The 19,429-nt window shown below is 37.2% G+C and overlaps 1 protein-coding gene across 1 annotated transcript in view; it reads right to left on the reverse strand.

Annotated features, from left to right (window-relative positions):
* Nucleotides 1-6,457: 6,457 nt before the first annotated feature.
* The window catches only part of LOC120723273 (androgen receptor-like), a 28,719-nt gene continuing 15,747 nt past the window's right edge, over nucleotides 6,458-19,429 (reverse strand). The window contains exons 4-8 of the mRNA XM_040014631.1: nucleotides 15,865-16,137; nucleotides 11,024-11,168; nucleotides 7,385-7,515; nucleotides 7,126-7,277; nucleotides 6,458-6,631 (exon numbers count right to left, since the gene is read on the reverse strand). Coding sequence (XP_039870565.1) covers nucleotides 6,473-6,631; nucleotides 7,126-7,277; nucleotides 7,385-7,515; nucleotides 11,024-11,168; nucleotides 15,865-16,137 — 860 coding nt within the window. The 3' untranslated portion in view covers nucleotides 6,458-6,472. The remainder of the gene's footprint in view (nucleotides 6,632-7,125; nucleotides 7,278-7,384; nucleotides 7,516-11,023; nucleotides 11,169-15,864; nucleotides 16,138-19,429) is intronic.

Here is a 19,429-nt window from a genome sequence, read left to right on the forward strand (position 1 = left end):
ACTTGTGTGGCGTTTAACCAAAGTCAACACAACAGAACTGTTGTTGTGTAGCTTGAATGTTTAGATGTGTTTGAAGCCTGGGCTTTTGACTTCACTGGAAGTGTAAATGTACTTGCTTATAACTTAAAACCATGTTTAATATGAGCATCCACTATTATAACAGTATGTATATATGTAGTACAGTATGTAGTATATGTACAAAAACACAGCAACAAGCAAAATAGGTTCTTAGTCTTTTAAGAGAGACTTAATAAAGTCATATAATTGTTTGTCTAGACTTTGATAGAATAAAATGTTCGAAATTTGTGCCTTTACACCAACAACACTAACATTCAGAGCAAATCACAGACGGAAAATAAAATGAAAGGTGAATAGAATGAATATTAGCAACTTGTTCAACCATCAGAAGCTATCTCTGTGTATGGTTAGAACCCCCACCAACCCACCCATACACACACACACACACGCTCAAAAGCTAAATTTTCTTTTTAAAGAAGTGAAAAGTTCTTTAAATGCTCAATTAAAATACATATTCAGTAGCAATAAAGTGGGCCCCAATCCTCAGCCCATATAAAATGGTGATGAAGCATCTCCCCTTGTGGCGCTGAATTCCTAAAGTGACCACACAGCGCTATCTGACTACTACCATTATCTTTTTTTGTAAACCCTCAACCATCCTCTGAAGAGCATAACTGGTCATGTGGCTCTTCTTCCTGTGGAACTAACAAATTCTGGGAATGAAAGAGCACAGTGGGTCTTACCATTATGCACTATGCGGTTATCTGTCAAAGGCACTTTTGCGTTGTATTTATGTTGCCGTCCACTCCTCCCTCCGCATTCCAGTGTACACTGCCAGCCATCCCTCCCTACCCCATACCTTGATCCCTCTGCAGTGGATTGGATGGTTGAACTGCATCAAGCATCAATGGAAATTCCCATTCTGATTTCATGCCAATTTATTTAGCCTTGAGCTTCGGTTAATTGCAGCCAAGCGCATGACTCAAACGGAGGAGTGCACACAAGAACAAAAGAATGTGTGTTGTGACTGAAAAATCAGCGCTAACATTTTCCACTCTTGCATTTGGAATTTTTTTTTTCCTGCGTTTTAATGAAGCGCTTGCTCACTGTCCTTCAGCGATGCATCACTAGATCTGCTCACTGATATAATGGAATTGCATATAAAGTACATTTAAAGGAGTCTTATGCTTTTAATTATTTTCTGTCTCATATATATGCAGTCATAATGACAGATGTTTATATTAAAAATAACATTTATTATTAAAAAAAATTATTTCAAATAATAAATAATAATCTTGGGTTTTGTGCAAGTAATCTTGACTCCTTTAAACACCCTGCTTCAGTTTTTTTTCTACTCTTGTCTCAGTCAGACGCCAACAAGAAGGGATGTCTTAATATTGGCTAAAGGTGGCTCAAAAGGAGGGTAAACCAAAGAACTGCACCAAATCCAATTAACTGATTTCAAAATGATATCTTCTGGATATTATTTTGAATTGTGAACTGTGTTGTGATGTCACTCCAGCATAAATTAAAGGACTACTTGAAAAAAGTTGGATTTTGGCCTAAAAGTTTATATAATTGTCTTTTTCAATTTATTTTGCCCCATTGTCTTTCTTTAATGCAGGTTTTTGTAAGTTTAAAATAGAATAAAAAAAAAGACTAAAACGTGAACCTTTCTTACCCAAATAGTCATCACAAGCACTTTTATTAAATTTTTTTTTTTTTTTAGTTAAAGACAAATCTGTTTTTGAGTTTCGAGGCTCCAATAGAGCATAGTAAAAAGACTGAAGAGTTTAAATTCCAAGAAAACATATACCACTTTCAGAGTCAGAAATATTTTAATTGCCTTTTAAAAGATGACACCTTTGAAAAACACACATTTTGAAAAAACAGAGATCACAAAAGATATAAATCATACAATAAACAACTTTGAAAGTCAAGTGTTTGGACACAAAAACAGACATCAAACTGATCAATATATACAGTTACTGTCGCATGTACAAAGAACCCTGTTAATATGCAGTACACTGGGCACATATCAGCTATTTCAGCAAAATACAAACGCCATGACCTTCTTTGAGTAAATCAGTATCAAAATTTTACAGACGCATCTATGTCTTATTAATGCACTGTTGTGTTGGGTTGGCTGTGCCCGCTGTGAAATGTGTAGAAAAGCTAAACCAGCATAAAACAACAATATTTAGAACCACAGTTAATTTAATGAGTTCTTAACTGCTGCAGCAGTCTTACATATGTAATATATTTTTCTGTAGACAACATGCTTACTGAAAATTCAGTTTTCTGAAAGGTGTCTTGTTTGCATCATGACGGAAATTGGTTTCTCTGCAACTTCCAAAGGGCCAAATCACCTTTAGTCTAAACCCATAGCTGTCCACTGTATTCTCTTTCCTCCCCTAGTCACTCCGCATAGCAAGTAGTGTACAAGAAGACAAGTTAAAAAAGCATGAATATGTTTATTTGTGCAGATGAAGTTGGATGCTCTACAGGGTTTCACTATAGCTTAGGAATGAATAGGCTACAAAGGAGCTGTGAAACTGACTGTGACAGACAGTCGATCACTGTGTACTGAACAACAATTACACCACCAACCAATATACGATAAACAGGTAATACACGGATGTCTGTGCGTCACTTTCTGTAAAGCAAAAAGTTATCCATACAACTACACAAACACATAATACATGCATCTACAATCTTCTAATGGAATGTGGACTCGTTAAGTGCTGAGTTATAAAACGTTATCAAATGAATGAATTGTCAAAAGGTGCAGAAAAGACCACAGAAGTTACTTTTGCTGTAAGCACAGAGCAGCTTGATTGTGAGAAGGCAGGATGTGCTACAGTTGAGTCTCAATTACATCAATCAGTTGCATCATATAAGCCATGTTGTAGGCACAGAATGCCTTGCGTTTGAACACTTGAACACATGTCTTTAATGAAATGTAGATGTGTATAATTGCATCCATTTCTGCAAATGAATGCTTTTCGGCTGTTGATTGACTGCGATCGGTTATCTTCAAGGCATTCCACAGATTTTTTTCCTTAATTTTAATCTCTGAGGTTTGGCAGTGCCTGTCAAGGATTCTTACATTCCATATCCGAGGGCCTTCCAGTTTTTGTCTTGAAAAAAATTGAATTTTTTTTCTGTCATTTGAAATTTGTTGCTCTGTAAAACATTACTGCTGCAATCTAAGATCTCTGGCACCCGAATCTCATTCAGTATTTGCCTGTATTTGGTGCCATCCTTTTTTGCTTGCATCCCTACAAGACGTTCAGTCCTTGCTCTAGAAACTGACAGCCACAGCGCGAAGCAGTCAGCACAGTGTTGTCGTGCAGACGAAGTAAGAGCTGTGCATTCTACATGCAGCCCTGTCTGTTACAGCTGATGACATTATGTTAGCTTTCTTCTCATGACTCACTCCCGAGAGGCTTCTAATTGGTCACATCTTTGTTTTAGCTTTAAAAATAAGAGCGCTTGTAGCCAGATTCAACTTTTAAAATAATGTACATGGCAATGCCAAACATCGGTACTTTTTAAAGGCACTATATTTACACAGTTCTGCATGCACAAAACGAGACAATGTATCTGTTGTAACATTAGTTGCATAATGAATTAATATTTTCATGAGACATTCACCAATAACCAAATCATATTGTTCCATTTGATAGAAAAGTCACTAAAGAAAAGAGGCTCATTTTACGCTGACTGTGGGTAAGGAAACATCTTAACAGACGGTCTTTTTTAACTTACAAAAAAACAAAAAACAAAACAAAGATATCCAGTCTGCATATTTGCTGTTGTAAAGAGCGGTGGGTTCTGCGTGGTGGTCTGCAAGCCAAACAAGGTCAATGTGCTGCTTAAGATGTCTAAATATTAAAGTACAAAGTGAGCAGATGATGTTTCATTTAAAACGTTTTTTTCATGACTTTGCTGAAATTTCACACTACGCTATGCTTCACAACAATCACAGTACTGATCATGTTCGAGTGCTGGACAATAAAATTCACAGAAGGCTTGAAATGAATGTGAATCTTTCACCTGGTCTTTAACATGTTCTTGTCTCCTTCTAAAAACATACATCACACGTCAGAAACACTTTAACAATGGGTCAAATGAGCAGAATATACAGCTATGAGGGATTGTATTGTGGTGTCAGAGGCTTCAAATAAATCACTACTGTACTGGATTTATAATTTTTGTAATTTGTTTCTTTATACTTATTGAGGCATAACTAGAATATGGACACTTATATATAAGATTTACACTAATCAGTGCACAAAAAGTGAGATTTTTGTCAGTTCTTGTAGAAGTTTAGGCCTATGACTGTTCACTGGACTGGAAATTAGGCACCAAAGAAAACATCAATGAATCGAGGTAATTGATATGGAATTTGAATTTCCGGCAGTTCGGAAGTCTGCAAGTTCACTGGTCGGCCGTTTTGCCCAGAAAAGACTTTTACATGTTTTAGATTTCCTGAGCCATTAACGATTTAGACAATATATGTCTTTCAAATCGTTTACTGTATGGCACTATGGTCCTTTATGCTACAGTCACTCTAACGAAAACAGTTGCTGGAGACTGCAGCACGGACAAAGATTTTTGCAGCTATGTTCAATGAAATTGTGATCTGGTTGCCTTTGAAATGGTCCCTTCAAATACAGTGACCAAATCTGCAACCGTTCGCAGTCGGTCGCTCTCTTTAAAGTACCTTTGGTGTGACTGCAATAAAACGGCATCAATCTGTTTGTGCTACGGCAATTAACTGCGGCATACCACATAGGGCTGTTCGATATAACGATATATATCGGATGACGATATAAAAATGTCTATGTTTCATTTTACGCTATCGTTTGTTTCGTGGTGTCGCAAAATAAACTGTTTACGGCAATATTTTTTCACCGTTTTGATGGTCACTGCAGTGGCTATATTAATTTCTTAAAGTTCTCTCTTTCGCTTATATTTTATATAACCACACTACAGACGGACAAGCGCCTGTTTTTATGCGTTGTGGTGAGCAACAACGACGGTAATACCATTGCGTGTCCGCTTGTTTATGTTCCACATAAACCTTTCACAATAAAGCTCAAGATCCTGTTGAGACTTTTCAAAATAAACTGAATCACGTGAAAGAGCAGATTATTTACGGATGAGAAGTAGAAAAGAACCGCCAGGTGCTAAAAAATAAACCTTAGACTCAAACGTTAGAACAGGCTTTTCCCCGCAGCACGCCGTGTAATAAATACTCACAAAGAAAACGGCGGCTGTTACAACTTATGTCTAAAAATGTATCGTTTCATGCATCGGTTAAAACACTCGACTCCAGCTTCCCGCAAGTCGAGCTGCCCGAGATTCACAGAATTTACAGAAAATGTTACATTTTTGTGATTTATATCGACAGAATTCTTATATATGAGATTTTGGTCATATCGCACAGCCCTAATATCACATCAATATGTTACCGGGTGTTGGAAATCATTCAAGAGAATTCACATTAAACAGAAATTCACATTATCTACTTACATTCAGACTTCCACTAGAACCTCATTGATAGATTTGAAACAGAAATTCAAAATTCCTCCACAAATAGCAAGCATAAACTGACAAATGGCGACACGCAGGCAGTCGGTCTGCATTTATAAACCAGACCGCAGTTATTTGGAAACATTCACCAGTCTGATAGAGAATGAAGTCAGTAAAAGTCAGACTGCAACTGTTTAGAGACTGGTTGCCTCTCACTAGGTGTGCAGCTGTTTTGTGATCGCAAAAGTGGTTGTCCAGAGGTTGACACCCTTAACCTCTGGATAGTTGGTTGTCACAACTACTTGCAATCAACTGCTGAATGTGAAAAAAAATATATAATCATTGGACAAGTATTAAGTAGCAAAGAGGTTGACGTCCTAATTTTACTACTGTGGCATGAAGGATGTGGGTTTTTTTGTGACTGAGCCATACGTAAATCTCACTTTCACAAACATGAAATGAATAGGTGAACTGCAAGGCAGCAGCTAAAATACTTTGGTAATCCGAATATTATTTACGATTTGTAATTTCTTTGTCCATTATACATAACGATGTCACAAAGGTTTAGGTGATCATGTTTTACAGACTTAACTGCAAATGTAAAGCTGAATCTCTCCTCCATCAGAAAACACAAACAATCCTCTTATGATCTCATGAATCACAAAGCTGTCATAAAAAGACAGCTCTTCAGGTAAAAGCTTTAATAGTTTTGAAGAAACAATCTCAATTATGGCTAAAAAGGCAAAAACCCCCCAACCCCAAACGTAAAACGCCTTGAGCAATAAAAATGTGATTACTAGGCAGGGATAAAAGCAGTCAGATTGAAGATGTGGGAAACAGTTTAAAGCCTTAGTTAAAGTTTACGGAGGCTGCAAGATGAGTCATTTTCTGATTTTTTAAAAAAAATCTCCTTCTACTTATGAAACAAGATTGGTTTAGCCAAACCTGCCAAAATCTTTGGTACATGTACTGAGATTATTTCTCCAATCATCTCTGGAAAGCTGACCTTGGTGTGAAATGACTGAGCCTGGACAAAAAGGTCAAAGGTAAACTGATGGAGCTTCTTTACGGTCTGAAACAGAGGAGAAAAGAAAATTACATAATGTGGATGAAATTTACTACACATAGTATTTGGACAACAGCTAGGGGCACATGAGTCACATATACACACAGTTAATGCTCTGGCATAAAAATGTGAGGATATGAATCATAGTAAACTCATCCATTAGGCCTTTTCCTGCCTCGAAGACCACTTCTGAGATTTTGACTTCTGAGTAATCAGATTCTTTACCAATACTAGCATGAAGGATGTTTTTTGTTATGGGCTATTAAAGTACTCCGTCCTATGTGATTTAACTGGATGTGTTTCCAACAAATGTTTTAGTGTAATATAATTACAGCTCCTGCTTTACACTGTTTTTCCATTTTTTTTCTCTCAAATTTGTAAAAGTGCATCCATGTTCCCAGACAAGTGAGGCTTTTTAGAAACGTTTACAAAAGTATGAATGTATCTTTTTGGAATAAGGATTTTTGTTTTTAGCCTGAAGAAACATCTCACCAACTCACCATCTGGAGAGAGTCCATGAGTCGTGTGAGCTGGTAGAACCTCTGAGATGTGTTCGTAGTTGTTTGAAAGTTGATGAGGCGGTCGAGTTCGTTGATGTAGGTGAGACGCAATTCGTCAAAGTACTTCTGACTCTTCAGACCCTCAACGGGAACTGGTGAAAATAGAAAGAAAAAAATCATGTTCAGTTCTGACTGTACTCACTCCTCTGTATGTCCACTTCTTTATGTTTTCATTTTTGGCACGCAGAAGAGTACTTACTAATGCTAAAGAGGAGCAAGGCCTTCATGCAGAGAAACTCTTCCTGGGTGATCTGCAACATCTCAAACTCCTGAGAGAGATGCCTCATCCGTATGCAGTGCTCGTACATGGTGGAAACGTGCATTCTGTGTCTGCAAACGTTAGAGAAAAAAAAAGGTCAGGATGAGGGGATGTAACCTAACGGGAATGTTCAAATCGCAAGAGGTGAAGGAGAAATTGCTTTACACCTTGGACATTTCTCCAGTAATCAGTAACTACTGAAGAGGAAAGAATGTCAGAGGTTAAATCCATTTCCATCCAGCACACTGTCTTTGAATCACATTATAACAATACAGATTTGTGCTGTGTCATCTTTGACATTAGTGCTGAGGACGTTAAAAACACACAAAACTCTTTTACACCAAAATCCAGTCATCCAGCCTAAGCTCAAAGTTCATGATGAGAGCTGATTGGGAATTTAATGTTCGTGCCTGAATGATGGGCAAAGAAGACATTTGTTATCAAACTTTGCCATCTCTTCTAACACGAAATCAATTTGTCACTTATTATGAAGCCGGCAAAAGACAGTTTGGAACATATTCACATTTTTTATTCTGAGAAAATAAAGGTAGAATGAAGCAAATTTTGGGAATTAGAATACAGATGTCAAGGGGAAAAAAAACTCAAATTGAAAAAAAAATGGCATGAAATAGAGAAATGAAATGGAGCTGAATTTTCACCTTCTCACAAGAAATAAATGCAGAGTTTCCAATATGTGTCGGTATATATGAATAATAGTCACCAGGAAGCGTATAATCCAATTATATTGGACTTTCTGGAAAAGCTAACGATGAGTTATGAGCCAAGGTAAAAATAAATTGTAGGTTAGAGCAAGTTTTTTTCCCCGATTCATGATGATAGTCTGGATACTGAAAAGAAAATGACTGCTCTTTAATTCTATCTCGATAGCATCGCAGTTGATAGGCTGTCTCATGTTGAAGTGGTAATGCTGTTTTATTATATCCATGAAATTAAGCCTGATAAATGTACATCTGATGTGACTGTGGTGTCTTAATTCTCCAATTATGTTGACTGTAATAGGGTTTTTACCCTCTCTAAAGGACAGCCAGCTCGGCAGGAGTAGGAGTGGTAAGCGGCTAATTTCAAAGGTGACAAGGAGTACTTGAGTGCAGTAACACTGCTGCTCACATTTCTTTCACTTAGTTTAAATTATCCACATTTCTGACTTTTATGGTTTCCACCAGCCCCAAATCTGTCCTTAAAAGTTGAGCTCCTGGTTCACCACACCTTGAAAAACAACTGACAAAGTGGTCACAATCACGTTTCCGTGACTTAGCAGGATTTGAATTTTGGACGTAGATGGCTGTACTTTTTGAAAAGTCACATTAGTTCTGCATGCTGTTGAATGTTGCTTTGATTTATATTTTATTACCCCCAAATAATACCTGTCTGTGTAGCTACTTCACAGGCATTCAGCTCATTTAATCCAGTCATTTGATCCAGTTTTTGGCAATGCTTTTCCATTCTTTAATCCGTGCACTCTTTTATACTTAAAAGTACATATGTCTTTTTTTTTATTTTAGGAAAGAGCTAAACTTATTTGAGGTTATTACAATTAAAACATTTCTTTTTTAAGGGTCATGATCTCATCCTCTTCCAACTCTATCAAATTGCCATCTTTGGAGTAACCCTTTAATAGAACTTACCTAAAGTACTATCTTTTCAACATTCATACTTTAAAAAAAAGAGGTTGTGTTCAACAAGATGCTGCCTTTACCTACAATTTTAACAATTTTAAATATGAACCTACTAAATGAAAATGCAAGTCATTTAGCCTTTTAAAAACTGTTCATACTCCCAAGCATTTTCAGTCACTATGGAAACTTGATACAGTAAAATATCCTCATTATTTATGAGCATAAAAGCCTGGTTTTGGTATTGTATTCTTGCATCACATTAAGTTAACATTTTTCAAATTTACACCCACTGGCTACTTTATTAGGTGCACCTCACTGGTGTCAGGTTAGGGCCCTTTTGCCTTCAGAACTATTAATTCTTCATGGTAAGGTGCTGGAAACATTCCTTGGATATTTTGGTCCACATTAACCTGGTAGCATCATGCAGCTGCTGCAGATACTTCGGTTGCACACCCATGATACAAATCTCATACAAATCTCCTGTTTCACCATATCTCATATTAGTTCTACTGGATTGAGATCTGGTGATTGTGGTGGCCATTTGAGCACAGCAAACGTTTTATCATGTTCAAGAAATCAGCGTGAGATGATCAGAGGTTTGTGACATGGTGCGATAAAAAGCAGCCATCAGCCATCACCAACACTAGGCTGCAATGTTTGAGGCAGGATTGATCCATGCTTTCATGCTGTTTACACCAAATTCTGATCCTACCATCCAAATGTTACAGCAGATATCGAGACTCATCAGACCACACAGCATTATTCCAGTTATCTGTTGTCCAATTTTGGTGAGTCCATGCAAATTTCAGCCTCAGTTTCTTGTACTTAGCTGAAAGGAGTGGCACTCAGGTATCCAGTGCCTTCTTTCACTGTTACTGCTCATCTGAACACACAATATGTCCAACTTGGGCTAGACAGATGTATTGTGTGTTTAGAAATACTCTTCTGTATACCTTGGTTCTAACAAGTGGTTATGAGTGATTTTCTCTTCTTATAAGCTTAAAGCAGTCTGAGTCATTTTACATTCTGACCTCTGACATCAACATTCACCCAGAATAGCCACTCACTGGATATTTCACGTTTTCTGAACTCAGTAAATCCTATTGTAGAGATGGCTGTGCAGGAAAATCTCAGTAGATCAGCAGTTTCTGAAACACTTCAAAAACACGCCAATTTAAAGTTACTTAAATCATCTTTCTTCCCCTTTCTAAAGCTCAAAATCTGGCAGATTGTCTTAACTGTAATTGTAACACATAAACGTAATGAGTTGTTGAAACTGAACAGGTATACTGTGCATAATAAAGTGGCTGGTGTATGCACATTGCACATTTCTTTCAGGCTGTAACAAATTTGCACTGGTGCTGCACATATGTTTAAAACTACTGTGTAAAAGGATCCTGTACATCACCTGCTTACACTGTTTGAACCAGACAACAACTGATATGTGTTATCTACTCCCAGCAGACTGTGTCAGTCAACATTTGATGGAGCTAAATAAGAATTCATTTCTTGTAAACATTAGTATTCCCCACTAACTCTCACACAGACATCACCATTGTTGTTGACGTCTGAAATATTCAGATCGGATTCATCTGCACTCTGCGGGGTTACGAGAGTCTGAATGCTAAAAAATTTTCCTTACTTTAATTTCACAGCAACAAAAGAACACCTAAGGAGAAAATTGGATGAACACACTCTTTTAAAAAGCCTGAAACTATTTCTGCTTTACATTTTTAACTCTGGATATGTTTTTCTGTTTGTCTGTGAACGGGAAAGAAAATGAAAGAAAGAAGGGAAGATAAAGTGATGAAGGCAAATGAGAGCAGCTGCTTGCTCGCTGGTGGTGATCTCTAAATATAATGAGGAGCACAGCATGTCAGTGACCCACTAATGGAATCCTTTCAGAGGATTATTGAATTCTAGAATTCAGAGCTGGACATACTCATTGAACACAAGGTCTGGGGCAAAGTATAGCATCCTGCCACTGGCATTCTTATAGGACCTCCATCCCAAGGCACACACCATCACCCCCATCCATGACTGCTGAATGATAGTCATCTGGTCATCCACATGAAGATTTCTGAAACCTGGGGACACACACACACACAATCACAATCAAAAATGAAATAATCTAAACTCTATCAAAGCACTTATTGTATGATTATGTGAGTTTGAAGATTGTGCCAGGGCTCAGCATTTTTATATACACTTTTTTAAATTATTTTTTAGGGAAACTTTCAGACTTTATTTCATCAGGTAGTAGAGAACAAACTGAAGAGCAGAGAAAGAGCAAAGGGAGTGACATGAAGGGAACTGTTCAAATGGGCAGAAACCGGCAGCCTTTCACTTGTTCGACCAATTGAGCTATAGAGTTGCCATAGCCACAGCTTTATGTGACTGTTCTAGTGACCGCCTTGGGTTGAAAAACAAGACTTAAAAGAGGATGAACAATGAAACGAGCAAAAGAAATGATTCTGTACAAGTAATTTCCTACCATATAGGACTTGTACATCTTAATTAGGTAAAATCACATCCAATTTTGATATTGTTATGGTTTAAAGTTAGAGGAGTAAGCAATCTGACTGACACACGTCCCAGAAAACAGAGTTTAGTCCATTGCTGTTTGGTAATCTTCACCGCTGCTAAACTGACTAAATGAGCTGGACTTCGAGAGTATGTCAGTGTTGCCATTTTTATCTGGCAAATTATATGACTTTGCTATGACGTACAGACCCGTTGACCAATAAGTTTTGTTAGTTTTTGTCAACTACCTTTTCTTCAGAAAATAAGACAATAACTAAATAAAAAATAATAAAAAATAATCCGCGAGGACAAAAACTATGATGCAATGTAAATACGTGTCAATACGTAAAAACGAGGTGAAAATATTCTGGAAGGAGACGAGATCCATTCAGAAGTAATCGCTCATGTAGCTCCCATACTTCCTATTTGTTTCCTGTCAAAATGTGACAAAATATATCAATTGTAGCAGCCCTTGGGATCAAGAACGACAGAAGACTCTCTAACGGGTACAGCCATTTATTTCCTCAGCACACACGGCTCATTCTCTGGACATCATTGAGCACCGTGAAAACTCAGTCCTCTTGCCAAGGGTGCAAACTCCTGTGAACACTTAAACAGTTGGCCCGTTTCTCATGGGGTGCTGCTAGCTTGAGTGACACACATGTCTAAGGTAGACTTTATATAGCTTATTGCTGTGCACGACCGACTGCTCTATACAGGTTACAGGGCACGCCTCTGAGCGCATCCGTCATTAATGCTACTGCGCATAAAGTTCTGACAACCCCAGTAATGATGATTTATAGTACAGACCAGCAGTTCATGACATCAATGAAGAAGGAAAGAGTAGACATATGGACACATTTGACATTTGATGTCAGGTAAAAGAAGATGCTTTGTATTTCGTGTGGAGCAACTCCGAACCAACTTTAGGTTGAAGGTTCTATGATCTTATGATATTTAGTCGACTAAAACTAAAAGCATTTATCTGCTTAAATAACTAAATAAAAATTTGCTCTCAAAATTAACTCTGACCTCCATAAATTTTTCATATCAGTTTTGGCTAGCAAGACCCCTCCCTCTTGTCCAAACGGGGAGGCTTCAGAATTCAGAAAGCAGTAGGTGATGTCATGATTGCTACATCTGTCTTTTATACTAAGTCATTGATAATGACACAGGACATGCTGATTCTTTATAATCTTTTAAAATACTGGATACGCGTGTGGCTGGGAATTAGAATGGGAGAGAAAAGAAGGTCAGTAGATCGATGCCCACAACCAAGGTTATTATAGTAAACTAAACTACTACTAACTCAAATTAGATGTGAAAAAACTTTTTGTTAACAACAATAAAAACTAGGCTTTTGAACTTAAACGCAGCTGTGGCTACAAAGTAGCTTGCCATCGCCAGTGTGTGAATGTGTGTGTGAATGGGTGAATGACTGAATGTAGTGTAAAGCGCTTTGGGGTCCTTAGGGACTGAGTAAAGCACTATACAAATGCAGGCCATTTACCATTTAAATGATTTAGTGAACCTGGAATATTATTTACTGATTTTCCTAAATCTTGCTTCTGACACGTTCTCCATTCAATAGAGACAAGAAAATCCACTCTGGAAACTAACTGAAACTAAGCGATGTATCAATCAGTGTGTGTGTGTGTGAATGCTAACAAGGTGCTTAGATAGAGAAAAAAAACACTTGAATGTGTGTGTGACTGGGGGAATGAGTCTTGTAGTAAAAACTAATATGAATGCAGAGTTACAGTAGAAAAATTAAGGTATTAATTGTCAGTGCTTGCCATCACCAGTGTGTGAATGTGTGTGTGAATGGGTGGATGACTGAATGTAGTGTAAAGCGCTTTGGGGTCCATAGGGACTAAGTAAAGCGCTATACAAATACAGGCCATTTACCATTTTACCACTTTATTTAATCTTTAATCATTTAAACGCAGATATTTCTACTTCAACCAGTAAGTTTTGCAGAAGCTGAAATGCTGTGAAGGATTTTGCTTCTCTTGTTGTCCAGGACAAATGCAGACAGTTTGGGCTTAAAACAGTAATAGAAAAGGTGGAGAAATGGGAGAAAGAGGAGAAAAGAAATTAGTGAACCGTTAGTGAATACCCTCCCTCTTGTCTCTCCAGCTGCTCAGAATGGAAGCCATCCAGCCCTCTCCAAGGACACAATGGGGGAAATAAAAAACATGAATGAATGAATGGGTGAAAGAATGAATAGGCTGTGGCTAGGGACTTCCCCAGCAACAAATCTTAAAGTCTATCAAAATTCCCCCCAAACACCAAACAACAAACTTTTGTGTGGTCTTTGATTCATAATTAAGTATAACGTGTCACCAAATCTATTTTTAATCTGATGCAAAAAAATAAAAAATAAAAAATAAAAACACTTGGCTGTGTGGCTGTTTCTCTTTCTGAGCTGTACACAAAGGCTGGAGTACACAACTTTAATTCAGCGATCAGAAACTAAAACATTTCCGCTTGGTCAAGTGACATCTGTTTGAAAACTCTGTGAGTGTAGACTATAGAACCAGAGAGTGAGGAACAAATTGTGCCTGTTTTGAACTTGAATGTTATTTGTCTGTGCAAATAATTGTGTTTGTATAGATTGCAAAATGCTCATGCTTGTTCTGAACGTCACCAGACTATTTGCGTGATTCGCTTGCCATACCTGCACCAGAACTGCCTCTCGGGTCATCTGGAACATGGCCTGATGTTCCAAAGAGCAGGTCAAAAACCTTTAGTGAGGCAGCTTTTAGATTTTATGCTTCACACCAGTGGGACAGCCTGCCCATGAGGTCTGAAATCATCAAATGCATATTCCAATTCTTTTCATTCCAATCAATCCAGCTTTTTTATTAGAATGTCTAGTTTCTTAATTATTCTTTTAAAATCTTTTTTCACATACTGGTTTTGAGATCTCATTATCAGTTTGTTAGTCTTCTGTATAACATTTTGAATGTCATCAGTACCTGAATGAGAGGTCATATGGTATCTACTGCAGAATGGTGCACACACAAGAGCATCTATCTAACAACCTACAGGCAAAACTACTAAATCTTCACATAGCTGCAAAATCTCAGTCATTAAACAATGTCTGATACACATGTTTGAATTTCCTCATTGTTGTGTTTTAATATGGGGCAAATTATTAAAACAACCTTTTTCAAACATTTTATTATGGGTAGGAGGAGAAGAATAGTTTTCTGTGACTGGAAAATAACTGATTTCTTTTTCCATTTAGGTTTTTTTTTTTGGTGGGATGAATCATCAAGCTCTACCACCACAGTCCGTCTGGGTTTTGTGTCCAGGTGTATGAGCACAGTGACACCTCTTTTCTCCTGTTACATTTTTCCTATCAGACAAAAGAAAAAAGGCCACAGGTTACAGCTCAAAAATCTATCACTAGAGCTGTTCCGCTTCATTGTCTTACAGGTTGGACGGTTCTTACGAGACCGAATCATATTTAGAATTTGAAGAAAAAAGAATAATTTATCTTCGTGCGTTTTTTTTCTCTCATCTTAACAACTGATCAAATAATACTTGTATGTGATGAGAGGCTTGTAGTTACAAAGCCATAGTAATCTTCACCTCACTCTTCAGTTCCTCTGAGCTCTTTGGAGCATTTTGGCATTCTTTCGCTCATTGTATTGGTTTCATTCACTCTCTTTGCTCTCATCAGCAGGCAGCTGTTTTTTAGTGAAAAAGCTCTCATAAACCCACAGAACCTTACATTGCCAGCACCAAATCACATACAGACAGTGACGAGCCAGTTTCATGCTGGTTAATGATAGTGAAACAAAATCACCAGCCAATTACGCAAAGGTGCGAAGTCCAGGTTTTGTGTTTGGGCAATAACTTTTTGGATAGTTAAGTTTGCGTAAGCACAAAAGTTCAATTTACATTATGGAGCTGTTTCTGTGACATACAGTTGGATGAGCACAGTGAAAGAGAGTGGCTAGACAGTTTTGTCAGGAGTTTGTAGAGGCCATAACAAAGCTGAGAGCAGATGTACATGTATTTCTTAAACACAATTACTAATGCTGCTCTGTGCCTGCCGATTGCTTAAACGAGTAACAGTTTTAACTTTTAATTTAAAAGTGGCAGCCTCTGTTCGAGACTGGGCAAAGACAAAAAGACAGGCTATCCGGTGTACTAATTTCTTAAAGATCAAACTGGATCCATCTGCTAATGATAACTCAAAAGCAAAAAAAGATCATCTTATCACCTCTGCTGCAACCACTGTCCTACCTGGCAATCCTTTTGCCCATTTGACCACTTTGACAAGTTGTCTCTCTCCCAGTTCGTTGAGGCTGGTGAGCAGGGTGGCAGCGGAGTCCGGCTGGCCATAGTCATGGCCTGCATTCACAACCTCTGGCTCAATGGACTCCAGGATGTTGAGGAAGACCAGGTGGGAGTTCAGTTGCACACCAGATTTAGGAGAGACATGTGGATCCATTGGATCCTGAGCACCATGCTCTTCTTCTGGGCTTTTCTGTTGTCCAATCTTCTTCAGCTTACGTGCTATAAACAAAAAAATGATTTCATGTCTGTAAAGGTAACAGTTCTCATCAAGTTCAGGTTTGACAGATTTTTTTAAGTTATCAATCCAAATCTACATCTGGACCAATACAAGGAGAAGGTTTCTTCTTATCCTGTAGCAGCCATTCTGCCTAAATGATATCTGCAGAATAAAATTATGTTATTATTAACAGCAGCTGGCTGATGCCATAAAAAATTTCAGTTATCATTCTGATAGCTTGATTTCAATGAAAATTAATCAAATCAATCGATTACATCCCCACACGCCATATGGCGCTTTTTTATATGTAATATTATAGGAAACCAGAAAAAAAGCATTAACAGACCATACAAGTACTGCTGAAATACTGCATTCCTCTTTCCAAATAATATGTCAGAAATGCCCCATACTGCAACTGTGGACTGTGAACTATTTTAAAAGAAATATTAAATTTGTCTCAATAATACTCAATACTGTGCTACTAATAGACTAGAATATTGAATCATATTTGATTTGAAAGAGGACTCACTGAACAGATGAGCCTCGTCTGATAGAAAGCCTACTGTCATCATGTGCGAGTCCTTACTGGTAATGCGGACATGAAAATATTCTTTTTCTTTTTGCCTTTGCAGAGTCCTAAAATATTTCCTTTAACTATACAGTTCAGTAAATTGTGCATTTCTACCTTACAATTGTGTTTCTTTGTGCAATGTATGTATCTTAAGAATTCAAAGACAGCAAAAGCAAAACCAACAAATACTGTATGTTAAAGTAAACATACTGGTTTCCCATCTTGAGCTTAACAAAGCTGTAATTTCTTCCTCCACAAATCCCTAAAATCCTGCAGCAGCTGCTCCATATGGCAACCTGCACTTACAAACCAAATTAGAGCAGGAGAAGCTGCCAAATACATTTAGCTTTTTAGCAGTCAGATTTAAGATCACCTATAATTTTTTTCCTAGAACAGTTATATGAACGGTTAAGCTTCGGCTCAGCCTGTCATTTGGGAATGTCAGCCCTGCTGAAGAGCAAGTGACAGGAAAATACAAATGGCAACAATGTGATGAGTGTACTGAAGAACACACACTTGTGTGCTCTGGCGATTTTTGAAGTGCAACACGATCTTTTGTACAGGCGTAATTTTACAATGTATTTCTCTGACAATTAATCTGTTGTAGTGTCTGGGGGAAACAAAAAAGACAAGAAGATGGAGAATCAGACTATGAGGAACATATTAAATTTTTAATCTGTTTTATCAAAGCTGAGTGACAGTAAAAGAGTAACTGTTAATTGTCGTGCAATTGCCTCTTGCAGCTTCTGTGTGTAGAGAATGTCTAATTAAAACTGCAGCCTGGCTCTTCAGTTTGATAAATATTGAGCTGCCAGTTATAGACACGACTTAAGTCTCTCTCAGGAGTGGCAGAGCTGAAAGAAAATTGCACATTATATAAGATGGATAATTTGTAAGTCTCACATTTCCACTCCTGATCCAATAACAAATATTTCAAGTAAAAATGGTTTATTAAAATTTTTTCCTTTGGATTCTCAACTGGTGACACAGGCAGGCATCTGATCTTTGCAGAGAACAATGTAAATGGTTGGGTCGAGCCAACGTGACACTCTCCATACTTGAGTTGAAGCCAATATAAAGAGACAGAGACACCCAATGGGTGGATTCAGGCTTTGTTACGCTCAAAGACTTGGTCTAGGAACAATAAATATGTTAAATCAGTGACAACCACCTGCATTAACTTGCATACGTTGCATACGCTTTGGCATCCGTGTCAATATTTCCAGCTCAAAGTGGCAGTAAATAAGCTGCTCCCTTATCCAGAACAAACCCATTTTCTCTCATATCAAATTCCACAGGCGAACTTTGCCACTCTTTTTTTGCCAGGTCGATTAGTTGCTTTTGATAGTATCTGCATCACAATCACAATATTTATAGAATTCTATTTTTGGATAACTTCATCTCATGTGTAATGTCTTGCATTCTAAGTTTTGTCATTAGTTGTAAATTTTGTTTCTGAAATTATGAAAGTGTGATAGGATGGCAAAACTGAACATTAAACAAAGTCACAAAGCGTCACGTGCCAGAGAAATGCTCACATTTCTATATAAACATAAGAACTGTAAATGCAACATGCAAGTTCTTTACATTGTATACCATAATAATATATGGTAATGAAATCACCAGGACAACAATATAATATTTTGATCAGAATCATATATATTGTCCATCCATCCACACGGCATTTGAGTTCTGTTTTGGGAAAAATGCAGCTTAAACTCAGTTGAATGGAATAACATAATTCATTCAAATAATTTATTCAAAAAACAGTGAGGGAAATACGCTCAGGATAAATGTACGCATTACAATCAGGTTAAGTTATTTTTAGCTCGTAAGTGTGTAAATACCTTGAAATTTTACATTGCTGTGATGTGACGAATCTAGATTAAAAAAACATTTAATAACGAATGTAATAAAACATTTAAAAAGATTTCTTAGTCAGCGTTTTGGAGATAAATATATTTTTTAATTGTTTCTGTAAGAATAAAAACTTATTAAACCTTTAGTTCTTCCTATTTTATCTTTGTATTACTTTAAATACCAGCAAACCGTAAATAGATATGAAGTTAACTCTGAACCATGAAATAATCTAATTAATCTTTCATGCAATTTATTTTGTTTTTTCAGAGAGAAAAAATCACAATGGAATGTAGAATTCTCAAAGACTCACAAAAACACATGTATCAGGTTTGATATGCTTAGCTTTGAAGCGTTAAAACAATGAATCAACGCTGGGACAATGTAAAACTTTCTGTTCAGTGATCATTCTGGACTTCACACCGCAGCGTGTTTACTTGGAAACACAGATTTAGTGTCCCTGTCAAAATGTCAAGTAAGTGCATGAAATGTAAATCCTTCTGAAAAGAAGTGTTCATTATCTCCTCTTAATTACTACTGTTCTGTTTTTTGTATAGTATTTTATGCATTTGTACACACGATATCGTGTGTGATGCAGCTGATTTGAAAAAAAAAACTATTTGACTGCACAGAAAACATTAAAACTAAATAAAGAAATAGCAGAGAAAGCTCAGAGGTTAACGAAGAAAAATTATTATTCAGTTTATTTTGCCTGTTTTTGTCCCTTCGTCCTGGTAAGACATGTTGTAATGCCCTCCTTTCATGTTATTTACTAACCAGTTTTGGTTGGTAAGTCTGTTATTTCAGTTAAATCATTTTGAGAGTTTTCTGATTGGCTGTTAAGCACCAAGAGAGAAACTGCTTAC

The sequence above is a fragment of the Simochromis diagramma genome, unplaced genomic scaffold (genome assembly GCF_900408965.1).
Source record: "Simochromis diagramma unplaced genomic scaffold, fSimDia1.1 OVJJ01000676.1, whole genome shotgun sequence".
Classification (NCBI taxonomy): domain Eukaryota; kingdom Metazoa; phylum Chordata; class Actinopteri; order Cichliformes; family Cichlidae; genus Simochromis; species Simochromis diagramma.